The sequence below is a fragment of the Alligator sinensis genome, unplaced genomic scaffold (genome assembly GCF_000455745.1).
Source record: "Alligator sinensis unplaced genomic scaffold, ASM45574v1 scaffold1018_1, whole genome shotgun sequence".
Taxonomy (NCBI): domain Eukaryota; kingdom Metazoa; phylum Chordata; order Crocodylia; family Alligatoridae; genus Alligator; species Alligator sinensis.
In genome coordinates, this window is record NW_005842038.1 from 287,367 (window position 1) to 306,611 (window position 19,245).

At 38.5% G+C, this 19,245-nt stretch overlaps 1 protein-coding gene across 1 annotated transcript in view; it reads left to right on the forward strand.

The window, feature by feature from the left end:
- SYT4 (synaptotagmin 4) overlaps positions 1–4,435 on the forward strand; it is an 8,484-nt gene extending 4,049 nt beyond the window's left edge. Inside the window, exons 3-4 of the mRNA XM_006022485.1 lie at positions 1,229–1,349; positions 4,128–4,435. Of these exons, the coding sequence (XP_006022547.1) occupies positions 1,229–1,349; positions 4,128–4,435 (429 nt within the window). The remainder of the gene's footprint in view (positions 1–1,228; positions 1,350–4,127) is intronic.
- Positions 4,436–19,245: the final 14,810 nt, after the last annotated feature.

The following is a 19,245-nucleotide window of genomic DNA, read 5'->3' on the forward strand; positions in this document are numbered from 1 at the left end:
CCAAATACCTTATCTCCCTATTAGAAAAGGGCAACCAGAGCTTGGGTCAAAGCTCATTTAAGTCAATGAGAGCTTTTTGATTGACCTCAATGAACTTTGGATCAAGCTCTTCAGGAAGAAAACTATTCTGCCCACTGTATTTGAACCCTACTGTAAATTTTATATTTGCTTGCGTCATTTAATGAAAATGATAGTTGTTTGGCATGTTTATGCACAGTCATTTTTTTGTATCTTAAATATTGTGGCGCAAACTGAAGGTCTGGTAGTTATACTGAAATGAATAATAAAACCAGTGGGACCAGTGTTTCACCTTATACTTCCTATCTCCTTATCCATTCCTGGAATGAAGAAAACATTTCAAAACAATCACGACAGAATTGTATCCATCAGCTCTTCCTAACAATTTGGCAAGAGTATTGACTTTAAATGTAATTGCTTTCAAAAGATCAAGCATTAGATCAAATCACATTAATGTCTACCAACCAATATTCCTATCAGCAATACCATTATTGTAGAGCCTAATGTTACAACACAACAGTTTTGTAATCAGCTCATTGATACTCAGAATACTAGAAGGATTAAGCATTTCTCTCTCTTTTTTAATTCTTTCTTTCCCCTCTGCAAAGTGAACCCACTGCTCTTGCAATTTTAGATCTAATAATGATACAGCTAGGAAAAAAACAGTCATCTCATCATTATTCTGTTTAAATTATAGTCCTTCAGAGAAAGCATTAAGAACAAGATTTCAATAATAGTTTGAGTTTGCATTTGTGGTAAAGGTTTCTTTGTAGATTTTGGTGAATTACATGTTTGGTTTTTGATATACTTTTTGTATTTTAATACTGCTTAAGAGTTGTTTTTTTTGCCCAGACATTTATTTCCTGTGATTAAGGGATTTTTAAATAAGGTTTATTCTTTAATAAAACTTGACTCTAGGCAAACTAATAGAACTCTTGCATCTCTAAAATTAATGATACTGTGCCAATTCATATTTTCACCTTGCTTTGTTCTGATCAGTCTATTAACAAGTCATAAACAGAGTTATGTAACCAGACTACACAGGACCAGATCTGCTTGCACAGAGCAACGTAGCTCCATGATGACTGCATCAATCTATACTAGCTCAGGATGTAGTATTATGTGATTTTCTTTTTAGTTTAGTATTGACTGCAATTTCCAGCTTGACCAAGATAATTGCTCATAAAGATCCTTTTATTCATTTCCTTAGAAGTCATCTGGGCGTGGAGAATTGCTGATCTCTCTCTGTTACCAATCTACAACAAACACTCTGACCGTGGTTGTTTTAAAAGCTCGGCACCTACCCAAATCTGATGTCTCAGGATTATCAGGTATTGTCTTTACTAACGAATATACCATAGGGAAGGCAGTAAATAAAGAAGTCTAAATGAGGGAGTTGCAGATCAAAAATAGGCATCACTCAGGTGCTCATTGGCCGTGGTCCAGTCTTACTTTTTTGACACACCCTGGTAATGGTTTAAGTTACATATGTTACAACTTTCTTTCTGTATAGCATGGAGCATAAAATCAAGTTGCTATCAGTTGCCAAAAAGGAAATCTTTGACCTAGTCAAGTCATTGCTTTTGCCATTGTCTTCAACAGGATTCAGCTGATCTCACTGTCAAGTTTTGTTTTCAAAGGCTGTGGGAATTAAGGTTGTATTATAACTAACAAGTACTTTACAGAAGATTACTAGCAAGCCAGCCCCTCTGATGTTGTGATTCAGTATAAGCAATCAGACTAGTCCTATTACGCAAGTTTATGGCATTTGCAATATAAAATTATGTATTTGCCATTTAATATAAATAATTTGCTAAAAAGTAATTTGTAACATGACATTTCTATTTGGTAAGGTTTGTGGGACGTACTAAGGAAAAGCAACTTTTGTACTTTGTTCTCATGGCCTTATTTTGCCCTTTTTTTTGTTCTGTGGAACTGCCATTGAGAACAATGGTAGGCTTTATATAAGGGATTGTATATGTGAGTGTGTAAAATATGTTATATTATAAGATAAATGTTGGACACGATTGAGTTAAGAGCCACATAGCTCTTACCTAGGCTCTGAGTTCATGTAAGTATTGGGTAATTAATCCCATTGCACCAATGATATAAGACCTGATGGAGCCGTGAGTTCAGCAGCAAAATGAATCACATCCCTGGTCTCCTCCCATTGGCTTCACTGAGCAGGGGAGATGAGAAAATAAACTGCTATGATTTTCTTAATGAGAGCAGTCCTCTGATCAGATTAAAAAAAAATAAAAATAAAAACAAATACTTTATCTTCAACCTCTCAAGAAGATTGTCCTAGGAGCAGGGCCTATGTCTCCCTCCTCCCAGGAGAGTGCCTTCATCACGTTGGCTCTCCTGGCTCCATGCATGGTGCTATCCAGTGGACCAGGCCAACGCTGATGGTGCGTGTTGGGCATTCTAGTCAACTAGGCACCTTCTTTCTTGGTGTTATGGATCCTGAGTGGACAGAGTTATCTAATGTACAGTCTTAAATCCAGCACCTAAGTGTGAGGAGGGGTGGAAGACTGGAAACACTCCCCTGCTTAGCACGTCTTCTTGGTTAGTTCTGGCTGTGCCCTTGCTCAGCACCAAGGCACTCTGGATTCTACACTGATTGAACATGGATCTTTATATGGAACTTAAGTATCTGACCCTATGCACTGAGATCACCCTTCTTGGGCAGGATGCCCACTATTCAGACATGCTTGCCTAAATCTGAGCACCTACAGGAGCAGTCTAGATCTAACAGTTATGTTTTATCTGTGGCTAAGAGGTGGGTAACCAGCTAGGTTTATCTGCTCAGAGGGTGAGAGCAGTATGCAACATTTTGCTAGGCTTTGATTTTGAGGTATAGAATTTTGGAGCAGTGTTTGCATTTTGCCAGATGAAGGCAATAATACAGGAGTATTATTCAATAATGGTTCATTATGAATATAAAAGAAGGAGAAAGAAATACACTTTGGACATGCCTTAGCCCCATCATATAGCACTTAGTAAGTGCAAGAGGACGTTTGTCTAAGAGTCTTGCAAAACACTCTCAGGCCAAAAGGGAATTAAAAAAATATCTTCATGACCTGGGTTTTTTGGTGTGTGGTTTTTTTTTGTTTGTTTGTTGGTCCCATCAATTCAAAGCATGGTTTGGTTTTAGGGTCTATTTTATTTCCTGATCAACTCCAAATACTTCTCTTATTTAGGTTCTTGCATACACAGAATAAAGTGTTCCATTGAGATCAATAAGAGTTAGTATGCATTTCACCTGGGTAAATATGAGAAGGCTTTGGAACAGCTTCTCCACTGAATTTGAATTAGTGCTGACCTAGCAGAGGTTGGGGATTTTCAAAAGTGCCTATCCAAACCTGCTCATATTGAAGCCAGTAGTGTAACTTGCATTGAATCCAGTAGAAGAAGAGTTTTGCCAAGGTTGAAAATATTGAGTGGTTAACATATTAACCGTATGTTAATTTACAGGATTCAATTTATCCATTTATTCTAGAGAGAGGTAGTTAGCTTTGTTAATCTGAAGTTAGGCAGACAGTATAGGAGATGACAAGGGTGGCACCTAATGAACTAACTCAATCAGAAAGCCATGAACTTTCCTAGGTACATCCAATGAAGGTTGTAGCAAGTGACAAAGTAGTCTGTAACCTATGACAGCTCATGTTTTCCAAACAAGTTAGTCTATAAGGTGTCATCCTGTGCTACCTTCTGCCATTTCTACTAGCTGATGGATTCTGTTCCAGTTCTAGACAGCAACTATAAACTCGGGGGATCTTGGCCTTGTATATCATATTAGCAAACAGGCAAATAAAGCATATATAATAGAGTCCTAGATATGATACTTACCCACTTTCCTTTTTTTTCCAGACTCAAAAAAATGACAATAAAGTTATTTGTCTTATCACTTATTTTCACTTAGGTTTTGCAGCTGGGAACTTTATTCAACGTTTCCTTGTGACAGTCTTTTGTTGTGCTGCCATTATATTGGCAGAATATGGAGTTTCCCATTCATTTGCTCTATGAATACTTGTTGGACAACAATAATCATTAACTCAGCCTAATTTTCTCATGTTCTCTTTCCCCCTCCCGCTTTGTCATTCCAGATCCTTATGTCAAGGTGAACCTGTACCATGCTAAGAAAAGAATCTCTAAAAAGAAAACCCATGTGAAGAAATGCACCCCCAATGCAGTATTCAATGAACTGTTTGTCTTTGACATTCCTTGTGAAGGCCTTGATGACATCAGCATTGAATTTTTGGTGTTGGATTCTGATAGGGGGTCCAGGAATGAGGTCATTGGCCGGTTAACCCTGGAAGCTTCAGCAGAAGGAACAGGTGGAGAGCACTGGAAGGAAATTTGTGAATATCCTAGGAGACAAATTGCCAAATGGCATATGCTGTGTGATGGTTAGCAGCTTAGAAATGGGTTGGAACTTAATAAATATTTCCATAGGCAAGGAGCAATTTTCTTTCTTTGCAATGTATAATTACAGGCTTGTAACAACAAGACATTTTTTGTTAAGACTGGATTGAATTATCACAAGAGAAGGTAACTAAATTTTCACATTAAACAAAGTTGTTTCAAATCCATAGGAATTTAGCATAATTTAATAAGAGATTCGTATTCTGCTAGAGTTTATATAGCTGTACACTTCTGAAGCAGTGTAAACTTCAATAAGAACAACCACTCTTTTATGAATAAGTCATGGGAAATCCTAGATTACTGCTATCATGGAGAAGATTATAACCTCATTAATATATATTGCTAGATCTAGGAATAGATACTTGGGTTTTTCATTCTAAAAAGTGGGGGCAGGGAGGAAAGTGAGTGGGAGAGAAAGTTCCTTTGGATTAACCTTGTATCAGAAACCTTCTCTTATGAAAAGTCAACCATCTTTTCATAAATTTAGGGTATTCCTGTTTTGATCAACCCAAAGACTGAAGAAATTTTCAACAACTGGCTTTTACATATCATATGACATCATGTGCAAATAGTTGTTCTATGTGTGAAATATTGTATAATCATTTGTGTTTGGGATTTTTTTAATAAAATTGCATTTGATTACAATGGATGGAATAAATACATTCAAAAAGTCAGTTAACAAATCAAAACTAATAGTTTTACCAAAAGGGCTTGGTTCTAGGTGAGTGAATGTGTTCCAATATTGTTAGGATTTGTGATTTAGGTATAGCCTGCAATTTTCCCCCCTGAAAGGTTATACACTGAATATTTCTAGCCAAGGTAAGGCAAGATAATGACATATAAGGAATATTATAACAAATGGTCTTACACCTATTTTAGTTGAAAAGGCTTAGTGGTGCTTAAAAAAATAGTGTTTAAAATGTGTTTCTATTTGACTTCATTGAACTAAAACAAACAAAAAAAATCCCTTAAAAGTTTTTTTAAAATAATAAAAACAAAAAAACCCACTATCAAATATTGTATGACAGGCAGCAAAATCCTTTTCGGCTCAAATATACCAATGTAGTTAACTTTATGGTCTGAGTAATCTTGCTAAAGTCCAGGGGAATAGTCTAGCACATGCTCAAATGTTTGCAGGATCAGAGAGCAGTTAGCATTATAACTCATGCTATCATGTTAGATGAATTATTTTGAAGTAGCACTTTATTTAATTTCCATATGTATTTATGCCTGACTGTATTGAAAATTGTAGGTGGGGGGAAATACCACCATGAATTCATAGTGTGCAACATGTATGTATAAAGTGATTTAAGCTGTGCCAGAGTGGAGGAATAAAGTGTAACATAAACTGAACAAGTATAGACATAAAACGTTTGAGCCTTGTGAAACGTATTTATGTTTGTACCGGGTACATTTTAGGCTGCCAAACTAGCACAACTGTAAGCAGATAGTTTGCTATTGGCTTTGTACAGTGATTTCTGATACAGTGTTGTCTAAAAACATTACTTTAAAGTCCTCTTGAATCACGAGATTTGTAAAGAACCCTATAGACATGTTAGCAGTAGAAACTAAAGGGGATTCAGAAGTGCAGGGTCAGTTTTTGATATTTGTGCTCAGACTGCATATATTTATTTCATAAATAATCCCACTGAAGTCAATGAAACTATTTGTGAGGATTATTGACTGTGAAAAAGGGTAGTAGAATGGGTGGATGAGAAAATATTTTGAATAACTGATACTGAATGAGGGTGTCAACAAGAGAAAACTCCTGGTCTTGTTCAATTCAACCAGAGTTTTGTTGGGAACACACTTTGACCATAAAGAGACACGTGAACAGAGGAAGCTGGAATATGAAATATGCAAGTAAGAAATAAATATTACTGGAAGAAATCTATTGAGGCTCTTTCAGGTTTTGTGTCAGTAGTTTATCCAGTTTTTGAGAATGTGTTTGATATTACAGTGTTTATAAAGTTATATAAAAATACATTTCCAGAACAACCTATACATGCTTTTTATGACAATGCTCAGTGTAAAAAAAAGCAATTGCATATTGTATGTCTAAAAGAATAGAATCTTGTTTTATTATTATTATTGTTTAGACACTGCTGATCTACTCAAGTGCTAGATTTTACCAGTTTTATTCAGGTAAAAACCCACTGAAGTCGAAAGGAAAACCCACTGAAGTCGAAAGGAAAAGCTTCCATTCATTTCAATGGGCTTTGGGTCAATGTTGTAGAGTAGTATCTTATTCCTGAACAGTCCCTAGCAAAACCAATGGGACTGTTGATGTAATAAGATAATACCCAGTGTAATTAAGGATGATAGAGCCTAGCACAAAGATAGTAGTATCATTGCCTAGATTACAATACCCTATCTAATGTTGAAAAGATCCCACTCAAGTAGGTAGCGTAAGGGTATAGTACAAACTGGCCTGTAGATAGCACTTCTTTGAAAATGCGATCAGTTGATCAGACCCATCAATTTAGAGAAGACACAAATCCTTGCATTCAGAAAACCATTTTTAACCTAACTATAGTCTGTGATCATCTCTCATTTTTGCCATCCAAAGGGATGTGGCCAGAAGAATGTTGGGTTTTTTTTTAAGTTTCTATAACAACCTGAGTGTTAATATTTCTACCAGCTAAATGACAGTTACTGGTGGGGGGGGAACAGGGGAGAGGGAAATGAAGCATTTTTTATTACATTGAAAAAGTTGTAAATAGGATTTTTGGTTTTATTTTAAAGAAATGTTTAACTTGGAAAGTTAAGATGACTTGAAACACATCTGTAGACCAGACAAGGCAGGAATGGGCATAGTTCTGGCCTGAGTTTAAAAAAAAAATGTTGTTTTATAAAGTATTCAACTCTCAATGTGAATATCTTGAGCTCTGTTAAGGATACCGTACTGTATTAAACATGTAAAATAATGTTTGTCTAAGTAGCTTACAAAAAATTTTAAAAAGCCCTGAATGGGAGGTAATCCATGTTTGAAGACCTGTTGTAACTAAATAACTGATTTGTTATGATGTTGTAACTTGATAGTATTTGAGAGGAAGCATGGTGTATGAGGTTTTGTAAGTTTTTTGTGCTGGCTCTGTATGTTGTGCCATGTATGTAAGACACGAATAAACTACTGCTCATTCATCCCATCCCAACACAAAATATCCCATCAATGTATGTTTTCTATAGACTTCCTTTTTTCTGGGTAAGTTTTTAACCTTCCCTCAAACACTTCTGACAGAAGATAACTCTTTTCTCTATCAAATCCCCCTTGCTACCTCACAATAGCATTAGGTTAGAGTGACTTGAGAAAGAGAAATTTGTCCCCAAAAGCTTACCTAACATCTCTCCTAACTATATAGTCGGTCAGTAAAATATATCACTAGAAAATCACTGCCTTGTGTACTTTAGGTTAGACTAGTTTTTCCAAAGGTGTTTTGTACTTCACATGCCCTTCTTTCCTAATAAACTATTCCAGGCTGCCTTTCTTCTGTATTTGTTTAAAGTAAAATATGTGTTTGAGGCTGCTTTCCAACGTGGGGCCTGCCGGAGGGATTTTGGGTGTAGCTTTGCAACCCACACATTGAGTTTAAGCAGTAAAATACCCATTTTGTGTCTCATCTGGAGCAGTTGGAAAGGTTTTTGTTATAGAACAGTATCTTTCCCATTCTCTCTACCTCATTGGCAGCAATAAATGATTACCTATGGAAGAAACTGTGACTCAGAGGTATATGTCTGAATCACACAGCCTCTTAGGGCTTCTCCTAGCTATATTTCCTACTGCTTATGAAAAAAAAAAATTCTTGAAGCTTCCCTTGAGGCTGAAGACTTTCCATTTAGTTACAGAAAAGATACAACACAAGCAGTTCCCGGGCCAAATTCCTTGCATTTCTTGAGAATGGAAAATGGTACCCTGGAAAAAAATCCTTTGAGAGTTGTAGCAGCAAATCAAGCTGATGATGTCTTTTGTCACTTTAACACAGATGCCGATTACTACCTACAAAATGAGATGAGATCTCCTAAGATCTGGACTGTAGGCACCAAATTTTATCATGCCAGCTATCAAAATCTTTCAGTTGTTATTGCTCTGGGTTAAGTTCAAGCTGGTAATAAAGAAAGGAAAAAGGTTTTGAGCATGTTAGCAATCAACCTAGCCGCCTACTGCCTCGTCATTCCACACCATACTATGTCTTGCGCGCTTTGGATTAAAAAGGCATTTTTCATCTTACTCTGACACGTCAACCAATCCTATGCTGTGGAAGTCATTGTTATCATTTGTTCTATTACAGGTAGTGATTTCTGTTTCTGAACAGTGTATAATTAAGGGTGGTCTTTTTTTAACCTTTTGCTAAAATAGGGTTGTTGGTTTATTCTGTGTTCTTCATGCTGTCAATAAAACCGGCTGTGGGCCAGATCTTCAGCTAGGAATAAATATTAAAGATGTTTGACATTTTTATGGTACCTTCTCTCTGAGGATATCAAAACATGTATATATTTTAACGCGTTTCATATCACAATAGCCATACGAGACATAAGAGAAATCTTTTAAAATCTGCATTTCCCAACATCTTACAAATACTTTAGCTATCTAAATATAACACTACAACCGCTATTACACAGCTGTCATAGATCATTCTTATTACAACTGTAGGTGTAAGCCTGTAGTCATTTTAAGAATCGCTGTTTCATAATAGTCAAGAAAAAAAGTGATTTTTTTTTTCCTGGGGAGCACTGCAGGTAAGAAATTTTGTGGGGAAGAAATTGAGGAACAGCCAAGTTAAAAGTCATGCTGAACATTACAAAGAAATATGCACTCCCCAGGAACAAAACTCAGGATTCATCCCAAACTAATCCGTTTTCTTAGACATAGAAATAGCAGCCAGCCTCAGTCCTGAAAATCCAGTAACATTTGCCATTGTACCAATGCGCAATATTGCCAATGTAGATATGTGGGCATATCTATCTTTCAGTGGCACACCCCACCCATCCTCTCCTGCTCACATGCTCTAAGCCGAAAAATGGATAACTGCTGATGCTACCGGGTTGTCCCAGTGGCCACTTTCTGGCATACAAGAGAACAATGTCTTGAGAGGACCTGAAGAGGAATGGAGTTCACGTTCACTCATATAGTTAGGGGTTTGGAGAAGGATTATGACCTTGGCCCTCAGGATGCGGACATAGCTATGGATGTCAGGATAGGATAGAGTGTCAGGGAATTCAGTGTATCCTGAGTTAATGCAGGTTGCCATGAACCATGATAAGGAGGAATATTAGAGCAGGTCTAGGGCCAAGACAGCTTGAGAATCAGATGAGTGCTCCTAGGCTCCTCTGCCCACCCTTCACATCAAGCAGTTCTTGGCTACAGTAATTTGGACAGCAAGTGGATCTGTGAAATAAATGCAATTAATCTGCAAAATAAATACTTTCATAGAGAGTGTGAGCCATTTATTTGAGTTTAGGGGTCAATGAGATCTTGTCCTTTCCTTTACTTGGTGTAAATATTGCATTACCATGGATTTCTGTTACAACAGAGTAGAAAGAAGCACGGAGCAACATGTGACAGGAGGCCAAGATGAAAAAAAAAGAAGGTGTCAAACCTTTCCTTTCATTAGAGAGGAAGCTTCATCTTAAAGCAATGCTAATATGGCTTTTATCGTTCTTCTCTTTCCTAAGCAGTTCTTCTCTTTCCTAAGCAGTCAAGTAGGCTGAGGACTGATGACAAGATTTAATGTAATTCCAAAGAGAATCACGGAGATAGCCATGCGTTTTGTCTGACAGGTGCTGTAAATATTTTACATGGTCCTGAAAACACAATTGGTTTTAAGGAAACAAATAAGAAGTATTTCACAAATATTGATAGCATTATTGATTACTCTTCAGTAATACCCTCCAAATGAGATTGCCTTTAGGATGGTGTGAATGGAAATTCCAAGACAGACATTTATGAACATGGGGGAGCAGGGGGAAGCTATATATGTCTGTGTCTGAAGTAAGTGTGTGTGTGTGTGTGTGTGTGTGTGTGTGTGTGTGTGTGTGTGTGTGTGTGTGTGTGTGTAAAACAGAGAGGGAAGGAGAGAGACAGAGGAGGGAAGATATAGAGTATTTTGCCCTCAATTGTCCTACCAGAATCACAGCAAAATACGTCTCCTGCAAAAACTGCAGTTCCTAACTTCTTTTATGTGTTATCTCTCACCATTCTCCAGGGCTGTAATGCTGCTCGTGGGACTGCACTTCCCTCAGATAAATCCCTTAGAGCTGTACACTTTGATGGATATATATGGGGAAGAAAATGCGTGTGAATCAGGGAATCAGCCTGTAACAATAAAGAGTTATCTCAAGCTAAATTTGAAAGTGATATTAGGCAGTGGTGAGACATAGAGATTAGTAAATCAGTGTGAGGTGAGTGTATATCGGCATAATGGCCTGAAGGCGGGGGGTGGGGTTGAAATGTAAGGCTGTAGCAGGGGAAGCCAGAGAGCCAGAAACAGAAGGGTAGAGAATGAAGCAGGTGTAACCTAAAGCTGTCCCTGCTGTTATACACTCCCGTTGGCTGCTTTTTCTGCCGTGACACGGTCCTGCCTGTCACCTCTGTGAACACATTAAAAACCCACTCACATTAGCTCATTTGTGGCAAGTGATGGTGACTTGCTGTGACATGAAACTCATACTACATCGTTTCTGAATTTGGCTTGCATGTACTTTGAATCTTCTTTAAAGATCTGTATGAGTCCCTGAAGAATTACATGCTCTGTCTTCTACTAGATACCTAAATAATATCACTAGCTTCTATTTTTCACGTGGCCATATCCTTGAGGGACAGGTATGAGGGACAGGTATAAGGGTCATGCAGACCACAGGATACTGTCTGAAGAGGCCACAGTACCTGACACATGTCTTTTACTGGCTGCCATGAGATAGTAGAAACCTTATTCCCATTAGAGAGTAGATCTTATTTATCTAGGCCAGGAAGGGGTTCTGCCACCATTAGGGAGTTCTGAATAGAGCTGCACTCACAATTTCACTGAAAGAACCTGAATTCTTCTAGAAAAGTTATCTATTACAAACCAGACCTGGGAATCAAAAAATCTTGGATTCAGATATAAAGAAGGACTTAGGGGATTATGTTGCTGCTTCAACTAAATCTGTGTGTCTATTTCCAGCTGAGAATTAAAAAAAAATAAATTAAAAAAACCCCAAACCGTTCAGGTGCAGGATCAGTTCTGGGCAACCCAGATTTCTGCTGAAGGCTGAAGCTTGCCTGAAGCATAGCTCCTGGGTGTACCTATGGGCAGTGTCATTTGAAGTAAGACAGTTATGTTGTCATCTGACTGACAATATATGGGACTTGGGATTTACAGTCTAGGCATCTCTGTGCACACATCCTTTGGGGGGAATAATTAAAGACAGAACCCATAACAGGATCAGTTCCAGGGAGCTGGAGTCCTAGTCCTTCTTCATATCCCTCCTTCTGGCCCTATGAACTCTTGGTTATCCAGTCACCATGCGTCAACAGGAGAATAGAGAATAGCCTCATTCCAGCCCATACCTGTGAAGTAGGAACTATGGGGATCAACCCTTTCCTCAGGTTAAGTAGGGCCTGGAACACAACCTTCCCATTTCTTGAGTGAGCATCCTAGCTATGAGGCTACTGGAAAAATATAGGCTGCTCCTTCTGGCAGCCCTGCCACACACAGCATACTTACTAGGGCTGTGCAAAATTTTGCCGGCTGTTTCTTTATGACACTGCTTTAATTCATTTCGAGCTTGAAACAGTGAAATCGAAATGAAACAAAGGGCTTTGAAACAGCCTCAAAAGAAAATGAGGGCATTCGAAACATTTCGGAAGTTTCTAAATGTTTCGAGTTTCAAAGCAGCCCGGCTGAGTTCCCTTCCCCAGCTCTAGGATCAGGCTGGGGAAGGGAACTTAGCTCAGCTGAGATGAGTTCCCTTTTCCAGCCTGATCCTAGTGTTGGGTTGGGGAACTCAGCTCACCTGGGCTGAGTTCCCTTCCCCAACCCAATTGAAACATCAAAACAGTGTCAAAACAGTGACATCAAATTGGAATGGAACAGTGTTTTTGAATTGAAACAAAACTCGAAATGAAACACTGTTCTGTCAAAACTTCGAAGCAGATGTTGAAGTGGAACACTGCTGTTTCGCACAGCCCTAATACTTACCTTTGTGAATCTCTGTCCTAAGTGCTCAGGTAGAGGCATCTAGATACCTAAATTTTGGGAAGAGATGATGATTATCACTTCTACTAGGTTGTTTTGTTTATAGCTTGGATCTATGTCCAGTAAGAATGTGTCTAGATTGCACATTGTGGTGCTGTGTGAAAATGGCCAAGCTAGTTTGGGGGCTGGAAAGAGCACAGCCATATTTCCATGTTTCTCAATGTGGGTTAAGATATATTGCTTCTTGGCAGGGCTAATGAACTTGGGCACACAACAACACCCATGTGATTATACCGCTTCCAGTACCCAAGCATATGCCATGCAAACATGCCCCAACCCTACTGCTTTTTGACCCTGCTTGAGTTCTGCTTGCTTCTCTGTTAAGTTTTTTGTGCCATTTATCTAGGGTATTCTAGATGACAAATGAAAGGAATTGGGGAATGGATGTAATTTATTGTTAATTAAGATACTTAACTGTAACTCCAAGTTTCTTCCCTCTGTTTCATGCCCCACAGCCAAAAATACAAGGCCAGAGCTCAGTGCACAAATGGCTCGTAAGTGTTCCATGGGAATTTGCGACGCACAAAACTGGAGCCCTTCTGAAATTTCACAAATGAAAGTTCATCCATCACTGATTAAATCTATAAAAATGCAATTAAGTCAAAAGCAAACTTGTGCCAAGTCTCAGAGGGAGGCAGCTTGCAGAAGCCAAATGACAATCCCCTGAACAATAGCAAGAAAGTACTCTCTGTGGAGCAAAAGCAGAATCTTGCCCACCAGTATTGTAGACAAAGAAAAGTTCAAACTCAAATGTTTCAGATGAATAGGGCAAAGCTCTTGTCATCTAAAATGCCTGAGTCCAGGGGGACATGTTCACCGTCCACAGAGGCACATTTCAAAAGACAATCTAATGCAGGCTGTCTCATCAGTATAGAGGAGATGTACAATATTATACTCCCAAGTAGAGCTTTTGGGGAATTTTAAAAATAATATTTTTACTTATCAAAAATGCTGATTTGTTGAGACCAAGACTAGTTATAAGAAAGGGTTGGTTTTGACATGGCTTTCTTTCCTAACTATATGAACATCAGGAAAATGGAATGCAATTCTAAGGGAAGCTGTAGAATTATCATGGGAGGTTTTCAAGAAAAGGCTGGTTTCATTTCTATCTGAGATGATTGAGGGGTAGCAATTCCTGCATTTGGTCAGGTGGCTGGGACTAAATGATCCTAGAGATGCCTTCCAGCCCTGTGGTTCTACAATTCTGTGACAGTTTCTCTGGCCCAAATGAAGTGCGTGTGTATTTAGGCCACTTAGGAACGCTGCCTTGGGCTAAAGAAGAGCTAGAGCCAAAGTTGTCTTCTATTCGATCAGTGGCATAACTTTTGATCATGCTCATTAGTAAAGTGCAGGGTGAGCTTAGCTATGTGGACTTGAAACTGTGTTATTAAGTGCCAGAAATGTGTAGGAGCCACTTACATGAATAAAGGTGAAATACAGTTTAGCCTTTAATAAATTTGCATATGATACTGAGCTGAGTGTAGTAGCGGGCACTTTAGAGGACTAGATTAGGAAGCAGAATAACCTGGATAGTGTGGAGAAATGGTCTGAAATAAATTGTATTAGATTCAATGAGGACAAATGCAAAGCAGTTCACTGAGGATGGAACCATCAAAGGCATAAATACAAATTAGAAAGCAACTGACTGGGCTACAATACTATAGAAAAAAGGACCTACGGGTTATAGAAGACAGTAAATTGATGTGAGTTAATAGTATGCTATTTTTGTCAAACAAGCCAATGGTATACTGTAATGTAGTAACAGGCACTTCACACACAAGTCACAGGAAGTAATTCATCCACTCGTTTCAGCACTGGTGATACCTGGTAAGTGTCATGTCTAGTTTTGACCATCATATCTCAAGAAAGATGTAGACAAATTGGAAAAAATCTAAAGTCCAACAGAATTACTAGAGGTCTAAAAAACGTGGCCTCTGAAGAGAGCTTGGAAAGCCCTAGATTATTTTGTCTGAATAAAAGAAGACTGACGGGGATTTGACAACTGTCCCCAGATACAGTACAGGTTGTTATAAAGAGGACCGTGATACACTTCTCTCTGTCCACAAGGGAAAGGACAAAAAGCAATGGGTTTAAGTTGCAACAAGAAGCTTTATGTTACATATTTGGAAGGTACTTCTAAATATGAGAGTTGAAACATATTGGGGCACCTGAAACATATTGGGGAAACGGTCACTGGATGTGTCTACGTGTGCATTTACACCGGTTTAAATTTACTGCACAGTTAATTTACGGCAAAGTAAGCAGGAATAGGCCTGCGTCTACATGTGCAGGTATTAAAGTGCATTAACACTATGTGCAGACTGACTTGGGACTGAAGTTAGTCCCAAGTCAGTCCACACACACAGTGCTAATGCTCAGTAAGGTGTCTACATGTGCATTACTGCTCAGTAACTAATTGGGCGTAAATTTGATACCTGCACCATGCAGGTATCAAATTTATGCTCAAGTCAGTGTCAGTTGCCATGTATACGGCACAGTATGGGCATGCATGTGTAGACGTGTACCCGTACTGCGCAGTAATTTAGTTTACTGACCAGCAGATGTGCACATGTAGACACACGCACTGGAATGTTTAAGTTTAAACCTTTGCCTGGGATGGTTTAGACGGGGTTAATAATGACTTCAGCAGAAGTTTGGAACAAATTACTTTTTGAGGTTCCATTATCTTAATATGTACTTGGGACTCTCTCCCTTTGTGTGTGTGTGTGTGTGTGTGTGTGTGTGTGTGTAAAGAACAGCTTTGTATTCATTACAGCAAGTTCTGTCTCTTACAAGAAAAAAACTATAGAAACATGGCTGAAAAGAAATCTAAGTACTGACAAACAGGCAATGTACCCCATTTGAAAGTGAGGCATGCTGGCTTAAGGATAAGACTAGATCCCTGGCGCTCTTGAAGTTGGCCCTGAAAACAAACTCATTTTGTTATGAGTGGCAAGGTACTCAAGCAGAACTATAAAATAGGTATAATACATAATATGCAGTGACCAGCTTCTCAGAGCGCTATTGTGAAGATCAATTGGATAACATTGGCAAAGCACTTGGGAAATGAAAAAGTGCTAAGAATTCCTATTAAGTGTAAGTAGCCTGGAGTTTTCTTTTTAAAACAGTAATGCAACACATGGAAATGTAAAGGTTTCTCCATCCCCCTAATTTCTGGAGAACAGAGCTGCACAGAGCTAAGCGATATATGTAAAAGGATAAAACTGTGGTCCAATACCAACAGTTGTAATTAATGAAATAAAAACTTTAAGTAACAGCATTGCCTGCTGTAGAATTCCCTTGCTGATGTGCTTATCATGCAGTGCATGGCAATGGAAAATATTATTAATCCACATGCACATAATTGAATTTGCCCTTTACCTAAATCTAAAATATACTGCGCCTATGTAAAACAGATAATGTTCAACATGAATCTCCTCTGAAATATGGACCCTGAAGGTGGCACAAAGCATGCACAAAGGAAATGTAACTAAACTACTTACAGTAAGTCATTTAGGGCTATAATATCAATTTCTTTTATTTTTTTCCCTGTTCTTTTGTGCTAGAGAAATGCCAAAAGTGCTGTATAGTAATGAATGAACCAGAGAATTATGCTATGGTGTATAGTGTTCACACTATTTTTATTCCACCCAATAAATTTAAATGAAATATGCATTATCTGAATTGGTAGCTGCTATCTCAGCTGAAAACAAATATGTTCTCCTGTAATCTTCATGCTATATTACCCTGCTTCACTTCGTACTCATCATTGGTGTGCTCCCTTGCAATCAAAGCATCTAAGAAATGATCCTTCTTACCGTTTGCCTGAACCAGGTTAAGTGGCATCAATTCCAAATTCCTATTTGCATACACATACAGGAATAGCTGTAGAAGCAGAGGAAGGTGAGGGCTGGCTCCTTCTATAAATATATTGCCTGGTCTCCCTGCTGCATGGAGCTGCAGAAGCAAACAGGCAAATGATACAGGAGGTTATACATCCCTCTGCTAGCTCTTTCTTGTCCAAGCTGAACCTTGGGCAGTTTTCATCTAGAGATATCCATAGGTTTCACAATACTGGATGAAGAACCAAGTATTATTATGACTACACTGTAGCCTTTACTTAGGACTGGGCAATAACAGGCTTCTATACATGTTCAGGGATGCTGCTCCAACACACTGTAATCACAGAGCATCAGAGCAGACTCAATTAATTGAGTCAGCTGGAGCGTAGTAATTACCACACCCCAGGAGGCTCCAGAGTCATGTGCATCAGCATCCCTGCACAGGAAAATGGTGGTTGGGCACTTTAAAATAAAGCTTGTTTGTCAAACTTTAGTTCAAAATGCCCTGCCACCATTTTTCAGTGCAGGGATGCTGGTACACATGACAGTCCAGGTGCTTTTAATTAGCACAGTTCTCAGAGCTGCACTAATTAAAGTACCCTCCCCCCCACCAGCACCATCTCCTGAAGCATGTCTATAAGTGCCCTGTCAAACAATTTCTATCAAACATTGCTATCAAATAATTTTCTATTGAAAAATGCAGATTCATTAAACATCTTACTTGAGCAGTTGCTGCATTTTTCATGGAATTTTTGAGGGAGGAAAGTCATTTAGACTTGTGATTTGCTTCAAAAAATTTAAAATGTTTTGTTTGGCTAATGCTCACATGGATCATTTTTGAATGGAAAAATGTTACATTTCCTCTTTATCCTTTTAATTCACGTGAATTACATTGTCTTTAATTCATGTGAGTATACTGCCTTTGAATTACAATGTAAATATATTTTAATATTTTATCATATGTACATATCATATTACATGTGATATTGAGATCAAATAGAGTATACATTACATTTCCATTATGCCAGATAAAATGTTTTTTGGAAGGTTTATTCCACGGGAAATTTTGAAATCTTGTTCAGCTTTGAAATGACAACTTTCCAATTATTGCATTTCCTGAAAAAGAGATATTTTGTTTTATGACCAGCTCTACTTACAATGTTTTATCCTCTCCCACAATGACTGAACATAAGTCATAAAACTAGGGTTGAAATAAAGAAGACTTCTGAATCTTAAGGTTTATCATTACAATGTTCTGTGGTCCAGTAAACTGGAAAGATCCAAAGTTTTCTAAGTGCTTCTTACTTACCAAACTGGTGTATTGTGATGACAAATTAGCTTAGCATTATCAGTGGTAGCATCATTAATAAAGAGCCTTGGATAAGGACATACTTTTGTGCACAAAAATGGCCCATTTCTTTCTGGAGGCAACCTCTATTAAGATGTTCGTCTATAAAGGAACATTATCTTGCACTAAAGGTGCAAACTGGAGACTGGATCTATCCCTAACCCTTTCACTACCTTGCTTTTTCATCACCAGAAAATACAATGTTCTTCCCATCCCTGTACCTCAGTTTCTCTTATTTAACAAGGCATAATGAAGACCTAAAGTGCTTTTCTAGAACTAGCACATGAAAGGTGTTGCAGAGCTATTTATAAGTGATTGGTAACCATGGTGAAACTCAATTATCACTGTGCTGAATAAGATATTCAAACTCCATGGTGCAAAAGAGGTAGACCTCAGATCCTACTTCTCTGCCCTGCTCACTTGGAGCACTTTACACGTGCCCTGGGGGTGGGTGCTTTAATTAGAGCGGCTCTAAGAGCCGCTCTAATTAAAGCACCACCGTGTTTTTTGTATCCGTGTCCCCATACTTCAATATGGCAGCGGGAGGGAGGTTTGAACTAAAACTCATTCTATGAGCTTTAATTCAAATGCCCCCACTGCCATTTTGAAGGTTGGGGATACTGATACATGAGATGTAGAGGCTGGTTGGAGCACAATAATTACCATGCTCCAGCTGACTCGATTAATCAATCAATCAAGTCTGCTCCAATGCACTAGAAGTACAATGCATTGGAGCAGCCTCACAGCACATCTGCAGACACCCTTGAAGTACAAAAAAATAGACTTATAATAAACATGGAAACACTTTCTCTCCATTCAGTAGCAAAAAGTGACCCAGCTATACTTGGGGCAGTACATCATGGATCAGAGGTATAGAAATGAAGGGAGGTATCCTGATTTGTACCAGCTAAAGATATGGCCCAAAGTAAAGGTCTTACTCTTGGTTGTGGGGGAAAAATTGGACTTCTAGCTAAGTTTGTGTAATTAGGGTCCAAAGTAAATGGCCTTTGTGCTCTTGCCTAGTGCTTTGCAACATATGCTGTAAAGGCTCTGCCAAAGAAAAATGTCATTTGTGGTCTATTTGGGGGTTATTTTTGATAATGCTGCACACTCAGAAATGGATGCATCGGTGTTTTCCAAGGAGACGACACAACAGACAGAGCTTTGTCACAGATCCGCTCTGATAAAAGGAGAAAAATTTAGACATCCTTGATTGCCATAGTCATGGATTTGATAACATGGGCTGAATAGAAGAAAATAAATGAGTTCATAGATGTTGTTGTTAGATGTTAGGGTCGGAAGGGACCTCAATAGGTCATTGAGTCCGACCTCCTGCATATGCAGGAAAGCGTGCTGGGTCTAGATGACTCCAGCT